At 43.0% G+C, this 12,500-nt stretch overlaps 2 protein-coding genes across 2 annotated transcripts in view; both read left to right on the top strand.

The window, feature by feature from the left end:
* The window catches only part of LOC113807799 (organic cation transporter protein), a 71,013-nt gene that overhangs the window by 7,182 nt on the left and 51,331 nt on the right, over window positions 1–12,500 (top strand). Inside the window, exons 3-4 of the mRNA XM_070134974.1 lie at window positions 1,019–1,124; window positions 1,397–1,508. Of these exons, the coding sequence (XP_069991075.1) occupies window positions 1,019–1,124; window positions 1,397–1,508 (218 nt within the window). The remainder of the gene's footprint in view (window positions 1–1,018; window positions 1,125–1,396; window positions 1,509–12,500) is intronic.
* LOC113807793 (organic cation transporter protein) overlaps window positions 3,642–12,500 on the top strand; it is a 25,040-nt gene continuing 16,181 nt past the window's right edge. The window contains exons 1-3 of the mRNA XM_070134976.1: window positions 3,642–3,729; window positions 7,362–7,530; window positions 12,206–12,353. Of these exons, the coding sequence (XP_069991077.1) occupies window positions 3,693–3,729; window positions 7,362–7,530; window positions 12,206–12,353 (354 nt within the window). The 5' untranslated portion in view covers window positions 3,642–3,692. The remainder of the gene's footprint in view (window positions 3,730–7,361; window positions 7,531–12,205; window positions 12,354–12,500) is intronic.

The raw sequence follows: 12,500 nt of genomic DNA on the forward strand, positions 1-12,500 counted from the left end.
CAATAGCACACACCTGGTTTAAATCTAAGCTGTCACACAATGGTTTGCTGTACACATACAGTTTGAGGTGGGCCCCTGGTAGTTGTATCTGAACAGCAAGAGATTCTAAACCATCTCCACAGTGACGCAGGTCGGCTATTAAGGAGCATGGAATTGTTTTACCCAGGGTCATCAAGCCTCTAGTGCTATCCAAGCTTGGAGTGATGAAGACATGATATCCTAAGAAGAAAACAGTCCCCACCCGTTATTAATGTCTCCTGGAGCGTACGATGTTAATGTTCCATGGTTGCACTACTGATTGGAGAAAGGAGCTTTTTCTGTTAGAGCTACATATATTACACTCTGATATGCTTAGATTGAGTGCTTTCAAGTGGTATGGTAGTCTGGTTGAAGGTCTACCGGGAGATTTAGAGCCTAGGTTAGAGGTACCACTTTGTGTTAATGCAGACCTTGGCTGTAGTATGGGCATCCGCTGCACAGTTACGATCTGGTTCAGCAGACTAGCTGGAGCTCCACTGGGGGATGTGGAGCCTACATCTAATTTACCATTTGCACATATGTGAGTAAATGTAGACTTTGGCTGTACTGAATAGGCCTGTAGTGAGGACCTGGGCTGGACAGTTATGATCTGGTTTGGCAGACTAGCTGGGGCTCTACTGGGAGATGTGGAGCCCGCATCTAATTTGCAATTTGCACGCATTTGAGTTGGAGACTGGCTGTGCAGATTGGGCCTGTAGTTAAGGCCTGGGCTACGCAGTTGGAGTTTGATATGTGGTGGTCGCAGGGAGGGGAGAGCAGCTCTGCATTGGTTTGGAGGCTTCCAGCTTCCTCCCCTTCATGGCCATAACAGTCTGGGTCATTGCCGTCATGGCGACTTGGACTGCCTTCTCCGCCTCCAAGCTAGTCCTCCCCAAGGCTGTTGCTACTGCAGTAACTACAGAACTCAACAGGAGTCACGTCCTTTTCATCAAAGAAAACTCCTCTCTTCCCATATATTAAAACACAGTCTCTTTCTCAGGGTACCTCCTGATTCCTCCTCAGGTCCTCAGTGGAGTGTACCTCACCCCTCTTGTAAACCACACCTGCCTTCCTCCGCTCCTGGAAGATCCGGTTGAAATATCAAGGTAAGAAGGTTGGGGAGTGGTATGGAGTGACTTGGCAATTGGCTAAGGCTTTCCAAAATGCTTATGTCTAGTAAATACAGTGTGCATATTTGAGATAAGTGAATATGTACTTTGAAATTACTCAATAAACAGACACACACATACACATGTATATGTATGATTGTGTGTGTGTGTGTATTGCCTCTTATTCTTTATTCCTTGCGAATTAGTACTACTTCCATTTGCTTACTTTTACCGATAACTGGTAAGACCAAAACACATGTATTCCGCAGTGATTCGTGCAGTTATTTCGTCAATAACTCCTCCTCGGGCGAGGCGGAAGAGTTCCCGTGCACCGAGTGGGAATATGACACGTCAGTCTACACCAATACTCTCACCAGCGAGGTAAATAAGGGTGTAATTGGTCTCTTTCTACAACGATGATGTATACCATTTAAGGAAATCTAATATAATTTGAATATTTTTTTTATGCAAGTACCACATTCCATTGCTGTGGTACATCTCCAGACTGAAATTCGCACAACAGAGATGAAGGGTTGTCTGGTTGTTGCTATAACATTGGACCGCAGGTTACTCCTGATCACTGCTATAGATTAGGCAATTCTTAATTACACAGAAAAGAGCTTCATTCTGAAGAGATTCAGGTACTGTAGCTGTAAAAAAGTTATCTGGAGAAAAAGTTGCAGTCACCCTAATACAGGAAGTGTACCCAAACTATTGAGATTATACTCTACAAAAGTAATGTATGACCAAATACATTTTCATTAATTCCGAAAGGAAAACTTTCATGGGTAATGAGAAACAATTATTGCAGTATTATGAAAAGTATGAAAAGCTTATGTCAAACACTATATGAAATGGTTGTCAACCAGATGAATGATGCTCGCCTATCATAATACATATATTCTACAAACTAAAACATATATCATAATTCCCGTTCGAATGCCAGTGCACTACAGGGATTCAATGAATATATATATATAAATATAAATAAATATATATATATATATATATATACATATATATATATATATACATATATATATATATATATATATATATATATATATATATATATATATATATATATATATTATAATATACATACATATATATATATATTTTTTTTTTTTTTTTTTTTTTTTAATTATTATTATTATTATTATTTTTTTTATCAAGAATTGTTTATATGTACAACTTAGTAATACGCGGTACAGTCAGACAGCACCGTCTCAACCCCCCTTCCTCTAGGTGTACCACGAAGTTCTCTCTAGAAATATATGTAATAACGTTCTTGTTCTCGCAGTTCAACCTAGTGTGTGACAGGAGCTACCTGCGAGCTACTTATCAGAGTATTAACATGTTTGGTACAATATTTACCTGTATGGCAAGCGGTTACATCGCCGACAGGTATATCATTCAAAATTCTTATTGATTCTGAAGTAATTATAGTAATAATAGCAATGATATGATTAATGATAATGGTAACATGAATAATGATAACGATGATAAAATCGTAGTAACTAATAATGATGATAAATATAACAATAAGGGCAATGACAATATCGATGATCAAGTTGATAATGATAACAATAAAAATAATGATAATAATAGCAATAGAAATAATAATAATGACGATAATAATGGCAATAATAACAATGATGATAATAATAGTAGTAGTAGTAATAGTAGTAGTAATGATGTTAATGATAATAAGCAAAATAATTATAATAAGATGATGATGATAATAATAATGACGGTGATGATAATGATAATAATGATAGGGATAATGAGAATTGTGATAACAATTAAAGTAAAAGTATCTGTAAATGAAGACTAGGTATTTGAAGGTATACAAATAACAAATATTTTGAATATGAAAAATATATTTGAGAGATAAAATAGTATTTGTCATCTAACAACAGACAAACTCACACCTTGTTTCCATTAAAGATTCGGCAGGAAGGCCGTGGTTCTGGTCACCCACCTGACCTATGCCACCCTTGGCTTCTGCATCAGCTTCGCCAGCAACTTCTCTCTGATCCTCGCTCTCCGGTTCATCATGGGATGCGTAGGACTTCCAACGATTTATATCTTAGGTAACGTTGACTTTCCAACCTTGCATTTTGAAGCTCCGGATTGAAGCAGTGGCTCTCGGGCTTCTCTGACTCCTCAGTCATACAGTATAACATTGGTATAGATAAACAGTGTGTTATTGCATTATTCTTTCATACACAAGCACACACACACTGTAGCAGGAACAACGAACAGAAGAACAAGAAAACGCACGAATATGCCGAAGGCCTTTTCGCTATTGCTTCTTCAGAGTATACATGACAAGAGGTTCAGTTCAGTTCAGTTAGTTTTGCGAAGTCATGCTTCGCCCGGGCCTTTTCTCTGGAGTGGCCCGGCCTGTGTTAACTATTTCTAGTTAACTCAGATGTTTTCTTTGAACTGCATGCTTATCGCGGTGGCTGAATTGCGAGCAAGTGATCCAGCTGCCACGGGGTAAGCTTCTGCATCAGCTTCGCCAGCAACTTCTCTCTGATCCTCGCTCTCCGGTTCATCATGGGATGCGTAGGACTCCCGACGATTTATATTCTAGGTAATGTTGACTTTCCAACCTTGCATTTTGAAGCTCCGGATTGAAGCAGTGGCTCTCGGGCTTCTCTGACTCCTCAGTCATACAGTATAACATTGGTATAGATAAACAGTGTGTTATTGCATTATTCTTTCATACACAAGCACACACACACTGTAGCAGGAACAACGAAAAGAAGAACAAGAAAACGCACGAATATGCCGAAGGCCTTTTCGCTATTGCTTCTTCAGAGTATACATGACAAGAGGTTCAGTTCAGTTCAGTTAGTTTTGCGAAGTCATGCTTCGCCCGGGCCTTTTCTCTGGAGTGGCCCGGCCTGTGTTAACTATTTCTAGTTAACTCAGATGTTTTCTTTGAACTGCATGCTTATCGCGGTGGCTGAATTGCGAGCAAGTGATCCAGCTGCCACGGGGTAAGCATGTTGCAGACCCTTTTTACCAGCCCGGCGGCTGTGGTGGGTGGTCCCTGCCTCAGAAATTGTGTGTGTACACAATTCTGCGAGTAATGTAACAGGGTGGTGTTAGGCTCGCCGCAGTGTTTGCATAACCTGGCAGTCTCATTATCAATAATTTGCCAAGCGCATTGGTAACCTAGTCTTAGTCTGAATAGTATGACTTCGGTACCTCTTTTTGTGTTTGGAGGAAGGGCCAGTGGCTCATAGCCTGAAGCATCTGAGTACCACTTGGCAGTGAGCGATTTTGTGATGTTTTCTCTATGTGCTCCCCGGAGGACCGCACACGCTGCAGCTTTGGTACTTTGGCTCAGTCCCCTTCGGCTGGGTTTAACGATCATGGAGGATGGGGGCATACCCCTGCCCTTTTCAGCTAGTTTATCAGCAAGCTCGTTCCCTTGTATGCCTATGTGGCTTGGGACCCAGTTTATGATGATTCTTCTACCTTGACTAAGGATTCTTTGGGCTATGTATAGTACTGTTGTCAAGAGGTAGATGTTGTCTGGGGGCATGCTATGCTGTAAGCTGTCAATAGTTGCTCTTGAATCTGTGTGAATGACAACGTGTCCTGCCCTTAGGGACGCGTGTGTCAGGGCTTCCATGATCGCAACCGTTTCAGCTTGAAGCGTTGAGGCATTGTCAGTGACCCTAATGGATGCTGTGGTATCCTTTGTTGCAAAGCCAGCGCCTGCAGCATGGTTTATTGGATCCACGGATCCGTCCGTGTAGTATGTTATACTACCCGGAGGAGGTATTTGATCAATGACCCTTTTTGCTTGTGCCTTTAGGCTAGGCATGGAATATTGATCTTTTCTCATTGTGAGATTTAGAATTGAGAATTCGATCATTTCGTTTGCCCACGGCGAGGGTTCTTTGTAATCAGGGTGAGGGGAGTCCATACCCTTGGCAAGCAATGATTCTTTTAGCTGAAAGCGTATCAAAACTCTGGCTGTATGTGTGAGCCAGGAATTGTCTGCAAACAACTGGTAATCTTGTTGTAGGCGTCTGAGAACTCTTTGTCTTAGATAGGAGTTTCTGGGTGCCTGCAGGACCTTGGAAAGGAACTGTGCTACCATTAGATCAATTCTGGTGTCCATGGACGGTAAATTAGTTTCCATGAGGAGGTTGATGACCTTTGTCCACTTAGGTGCACCTAGAATTATCCTGGCTGCTTCGTTTTGTATTGTTTCTAGTGTTTCTTTTAATGTTGTACTGGAAGCAATGAGGGCGACAGATGCATAGTCAATAATAGGACGGACAGCATGCACATAGAATGATCTTAGTACTTTGTGTCCTGCTCCTATGTGTCTCCCTGTCATGACTCCTGACTGACAGTCTTTCCTTGGTTCTGTCAAGCAGGTATTGGATCTCCTTTTTGAAAGTGAGTGTGTCTCCTATCCATACACCAAGGTATAGATAGTCCTTCACCCATTCCAGATCCATACCCTGTATAGTGAGTTTTTTGTTTCTGACACTAGTTCTCAGAGCCATTGCTTTGGATTTTGCTGCTGCTATTTTCAGACCCGTCCTACAACACTCTTCAGACACCAGGTTCAGACAACGGTGAGCTCTAGTTAGGCAGTGATTGCCAGAGGCTATGATTGCCGTCATCTGCATAAGAGATGATCTTCCATCCCTCTGGCAGGTGAATGTCGAGTATGTTGGACATGAGAGTATTGAACAGGGTTGGACGAAGAACCCCTCCCTGAGGAGTTCCATTTTCAAGTGGCATGTGCTGTGAGAGGTGGCCTTGAAATCTGACATTTGCTGACCTATTATTAAAATAGTCAGCTATCCAGGCCAAGAGTCTGCCTTTGACTCCTTTGTGGATTAGGGTCTCTTGAATGGCAAGCGGACTTGCCAGTTCAAAAGCCTTCTCCAGGTCAAGGAAGACAACCACAGTGTGCGAGGTGCAGATTGTGCTTAAGAGTGTGGAAATGCTATGAGTAGTGCTCTTACCCCTTGTGAACCCGTGCAGGTGTTCATGAGGGGGACCTATCTTCCATCGGAGCCTGTTGAGTACCATCTTCTCAGCTGTTTTACCCAGGCAACTGAGAAGAGAGATGGGACGGTACTTGCCAGGCTCCTTTGGTTTTGGGATGGGAACTATTGTGGCTTGTTTGCAGCTCTGGGGCACCGTGGCGGTTTGCCAGGACTTGTTGATAACCTGCAAGAATGCAAGTTCTCCTGCAAGGCCTAAATACGAAATGATGGGGTGGGAGATCCCGAAAGGAGACGACATGCATAACAAGACTCAAAGAATAATCATCCCTCACTCGGAATTGACTGAACACCTGGAGGCCCTAGTGGGCCACACTATAAAGCTAACTATGTTGCCAGGCAAGAAGATTGGATATCGTAAGAAAAGAGGTCAAAGCACAACAGATCCCACAGCCAGGTGTACAGCATACCCTCTGGTGGTTGTGATAAAGTCTGCATAGGTGAGACAACACAAGGACTGCACGAAAAACGAATCAGCCAACACCGTAGCAATCTCCAACGTCATGACACGAGGAGCGCCTTGGTTGTTCACGTAGACACCGACGGTCACCTCCCGAAGTGGTCCCAGGCCTCCATCCCGAAACAAGGCCTGCCCCCACAACAAAGGAAGATGGTAGAAACGGCATTCATTCATACAACGAACTTCACGGGGTGCCACGAACTATCCAAGGTCGTCGCTCACCTGATTACCGACGTGACCTGACTACTTAACAGTATATATATTCCTCTATGTACCTCTTGTCATGTATACCCTGAAAAAGCAATAGCGAAAAGGCCTTCTGCATATTCGTGAGTTTTCTTCCCTTCGCTGCTCCTGTTGCAATTTGTTTGACATGAATTCACACACACATATATATCTATTTATATCTATATATGTATGTATATATACATAAAACTGCTGCTCACACACTAATTAGCTCAGGCAATTGAGTGACAGTTATGTGGAGTGGTGGTTGCGTCCCGAAACGTGCCGCTAGATTTTCAAGTCGTAGCCACATTTTGAGATTGTTTTATTTAATAGTTTTAAGAATATAAATCTATTTCATTTCTTATTACAGATACACAGGGTTACAATATAAGTCGTATATGTTTCCATTAATATATCGTATATTACCTTCAGGTTGGGAGCCATTATATCAATGAATAATGATCAGGCTTGTGACATGCGTGTAATCTCTTCCAGCGCTGGAAGTTTGCGAAATCAAGCACCGATCCGTGGTGGGAATTCTGATCGGGCTTCCTTGGGCCTTCGGTACGATGGCGTGGGGGGGAGTGGCTTTCCAGGTCAGAGACTGGCGGTGGCTGCAGCGCTGCGTTACCTCACCCTTCGCCCTCTATATTCCCTTGCTATTGTAAGTGGTGTTCGCCTCTGGAACAATAGATATTTTAATCTGTATCATTTTTGGTTTGTCTTGCAATGCAAAGATACCTTGATCTTAGGTGTAACCGTATGTGTCTAGGCCTTTTTATTTGTAGCATCTCTAGAACCTACTTTATTCCACTTTGATACATCCTCAAACATGTTCATCCTTTATGTGTACATTGTTAGAAGCTGTTCAAACATCTCATTGGTTTGTATCCGTTTGTATGCTTCTACTAAGATTAAATGACACAATCACATTGCAATACTTTAGATGTATTTTACATAGTCTCAGATAGGGATTTAAGGGCTTGTAGCCCCCCCGAAACCATTTTGATATATTGTTCCATATATTGCAATATTTTAGATGTATTTCACATAGTCTCAGATAGAGATTTAAGTGCTTGTTACAAAATACATCATCGAATAAGTGTATTGACATACAGAGTTTTGAAAAATGTTTTTAGAAAATCAATAAGAAACTACCTTGGTACAACAAAAAATCCATTTACTTAAATTTGATCTTATTACTATCTTTGCCATTATCCTTTGAAAATTTGTTTAATTTACTGAAATATTCATTTTCTTTCAAAAAGTACATTTAAGAGTACACAAATGACTTATTCCAAAAAAGTATCATCCCTAACTTTATCTTATGCCAGTATCATGAATATTAATTTTGCTATAGGAATTACTTTTGAAACGAAATCTGTTATTATTCTTATATCAATTTACTATACTGAAAGTGCCAAAATTATAGAACATATCTGAATATAACTGAATTAAGACCAAATAGATATATTATATATATATATACATATACATATATATACATATATATATTTCAAGCACATTTAAGAGAACAGGGTGTTCATTATCATTTCATAAATAGCTATTGCAACAGCAAATCAAATTTGTAACTAATCTGCAAAATGTATGTTCTCTTCAATTACAAAAGAATCATCCCTAACTTCTACAAAACCTTATACATTCTCTCCATCTTTACTAAAGATAAAAAGATATATATGCAGATAAATACTATATAATCATTTAAACTTTGTAATTCATCTGAGGCGTCATATATATATATATATATATATATATATATATATATATATATATATATATATATATATATATATATATATATATTCATGCACAAGTGCTTGCATGCCTTCTCGCTTGCAGCTGCCACCGCTGGCTAGCCTAGTGCGAAAAAAGGAGCAGCTATGCATAAGCCTCCCCTGCCAGTGCATAGCTTCTCCATCAGCGAAACTTCTGCAGTGCCTCCCTGTGGCCACCTATGTAAACTGGTACCTTGCAGTCCCAGGCTGAACTGTAGGGGATCTCGGAGCAGCAAGAGGCCCAAGAGGTACAGGTTATGGCCCATCAGCATGTTAATATGCCCTGGCCTTGTACTAACTCCTGCCCCGAAGGTAGGCCTTGCCAGTCCTCCTCCCCCCAGAGATAACCCATAGGCAATGTCTCAGTACTTGGTAATGCCAGGGGGAAGGAAAATGCCCCTCTTACCCGGCATGAGAGGTGGGCTGCGGGCCCCGCGGGGAAGGCAGCTGCCAGGATGTAGGATGGGAATGAGAACTACACGTCCCGCCTGCGTTCTGGCAGCTGCCAGCCTGGAATGAAGTTTGTGGGGCAAAGCCCTAGTGAACCCCATAGGTGGATGTTGGGTCCTGCAGCCTACTACCCCGTTTTATGTGGGGCAGTGTCGGCGGGGGTGGCAGAGGTGGTGTCCACCCAGAGTAGCTGCCTGAGGGAGAACCTCAGTCGGGAAGTCAGGGTAGGGGCTTGGAACATCCACTGTTTGTGTCCGGATGAACAGTTGCCTCTACTATCGCAGGAACTGGGGAGGCTGAAAGTTGGGGTGGCTGCTCTTTCGGAGGTGAGAAGACATGCAGCAGCACGATTAGTGTAGGTGGCTACACCTACTACTGGTCAAGCCGCAGTGAGACTGAAGCTATTATGTGGCTTCATGTCTCTTATTGCTGTGTAGGCTCCTACCGATGTTTGTAAACTCGACGTGAAAGAGATGTTCTACGCCAATCTTGCATCTGTGACAGATAGCTGTCCCCGGCAGGATCTTTGTATTCTCCTGGGTGACCAATGCGGTATCTGGCTGTGATCGAGCTGGCTATGAAATGTCTGTCGGTCCTCATGTTACAGCTGATACCGGCAGCGAGAATAGCCTCCTTTTCCGGGACTTTGCAAGGCCCTAGAAACTGAGGATTTCTGGCTCATGGTACCAGCGCTCAGACCCACATCATTGGACATGGTACAGCGATGCTGGTAATGAAACCGTGTTCTGTGGTACTGACCATACATAGGTTGTGGCTACCCTCCAGGTCCACTTCAAAACTCCCCAGCGGTCCAAAGATCACCCTAGAGTGATTCATCTGAACGCTGAAGGAGTGTACTCCGGGGTTTGCCGAGTTGTTTCACAGCGCTCGACAATCTGACGGACCCTGTCCTTCTGTGAGACACCTTCAAGCACAAAACGCTTGATGCAGCCCAAGAGTCGATTGGTGAACTCCCGAAGACAATACAGAGTTTTATCTCATAGGAGACACTGGAAGCCTCAGATGCTTGCTGTGTGGCTCGTCTGACAGGGGATCAGGACTTGCACCATTCTCAGGTGTGTAGACCTCGGTCTCTGTTAAGAAGGGACAAGGAACAGTTTATTGGGAGTCTTGCTGAGGAGGTCAAAGGCCATTTTTCAGTAAATGACCTTCGTCCTGCATACTAAGCTGAAGAGTGGCAAAGCAGCAGGTATTTGCTGCTTTCCAGCTGAACTGTTAAAGTCTGGTGAACTTATTGCACATGGGTTACATGCTGTCCTGGCTGCCATCTGGCGGTCAGGTACTGTTCCCCCTGACCTGTTGAGGGATGTGGTCATCCCTCTCTGGAAGGGAAGGGGGACTGATGGGTCTGCAGCAATCACTAAGGCATCACACTGCTCAGTATACCAGGCAAGGTTCTTGCTCACATCCTTCTGAGACGTATCAGAGACCATCTACTGAGGCATCAGAGGCCGGGGCAATCTGGATTCACTCCTGGTAAGTCCACAATAGACCGTATCCTTGTGCTTCGAGTCATTACAGAACGCTGTCGTACTGAAAGTGCTGTAAAGTGTGGTGGGGGCCTGTCGAGCTTTTTTCCTGTTAGTTCAGGAGTGAGGTAAGGCTGTGTTCTTGCACCAACACTTTTCAATACTTGCATGGACTGGATACTGGGCAGAGCTATTGTTCAAAGTCATTGTAGAGCTACACTGGGCAATATCAAGGTTACAGACCTTGACTTTGCCGATGATGTTACTATTCTGAGTCTTTGGAAACCTTAGCGGTGGCTTTCGATGCATTTAGTAATGAAGTGGAGCCCTTGGGTCTAGAGGTCTCCTGGACCAAGACCAAGATCCAGGACTTTGGGGACTTGCTAGGAGAACCTCTTCAGTCGATACGTGATTCCAGTGAAGACATTGAAGTCACAGAGAACTTTACATACCTTGGTAGTGTACTTCATAACTCTGGGCAGTCAGACCAGGACGTTAGCAAACGGATTGGCCTGGCAGCAGGGGTCATGAACTCTCTCGACAAGAGTATTTGGAGATGGCATTACCTGTACAGAAGGATGAAGCTATGGGTTTTCAAGACCCAGATAATGCCAGTTTTGCTATAGGGTAGTGAAACCTGGACATTAACCTGTGCCTTAGAGTCTCGTCTTGATGCCTTTTGTACAAGGTCCTTGTGCTGGATCATGGGGTACTGTTGGCGGGACCATGTGTCCAACCAATGGTTGCACTGTGAGACTGGCACAGGACCTGTTACCTGCACAATCTGTGATCGCCAACTCAAGCTATACGGCCACCTGGCTCGTTTCTCACAGGATGATCTTGCTCACCTGATTGTATCTGCAAGAGACAATCCTGGGTGGAGGAGGCCTGTGGGACGACCTAGGAGGTCGTGGCTTGGGCAGATCAATCAAACGTGAGGAGCTCGAGATGGGCCGAGTCCCTGCCTGGCGGCTTGCCATGAGGGATCCCAAAAGGTGGAAACAAAGGGATGCGGCTATGTGCCCCCGTCGGCGTTAGCCCCCTGATGATGATGATGATATAAATCATAAGATTTATATTTATTTATGGCCTTCTACACTTCGGCAGATTGCACTTACTAATAATTTTCATGTATACTATTAATGTGCTTATTTTCATTTTTATTTTATGTTGTTTTCTAAGGAATCCTTAATTTATGTATTTGTGAATTACAAAGGTCCGCATAAAGTGATATCACAGCCATGGCGCTTCAGCAAAGGCCATCTTCACAATTTTATCGATATTTGTTTTCGCTTTTTCTTATGTAAATATTCATTTGTGTGTGTTGTGCCGGCACAATAGAGTAATTCGCCAAAGAAAACACATATTTGTAAACATTTTTATGTATTATTGAATACGTAGTAACAAAAAAAAAAAAAAAAGGCGCAGATCAACAATGTAAACAAACGACCGACACATTTGAGTCTGTCTCAAATTTTAGACTCAGCTTTGTCTGAGAACTTTCGTGGATATCGGCCCATATGCAGATGAACGTATGTACCTATATACCGCTGCGTTAACAAATCTCTTCAACCCCCACTTAAGATTCTTGTGGCGTCCGCAGCATAATGGACGAGTCACCCCGCTGGCTGATCGTGCGGGGGCAGTTCGACCGCGCCCGGAGGGTCCTGCAGAGAGCAGCTCGCTGGAACAAGACTCAGCTCCCGTCTGAGGAAGCCCTGAACAATCTCATGTTGGACATCAGGGGAGAGGTATATATGTATATATATATGAATATGTATATATATGCAAATACACACACACACACACACACACACACACACACACATATATATATATATATATATGCATAATATATTTTTGTATGCGCGCTCGCGCGCGCGCACACACACACACAC

This window comes from Penaeus vannamei, chromosome 20, assembly GCF_042767895.1.
Source record: "Penaeus vannamei isolate JL-2024 chromosome 20, ASM4276789v1, whole genome shotgun sequence".
Taxonomy (NCBI): Eukaryota; Metazoa; Arthropoda; class Malacostraca; order Decapoda; family Penaeidae; genus Penaeus; species Penaeus vannamei.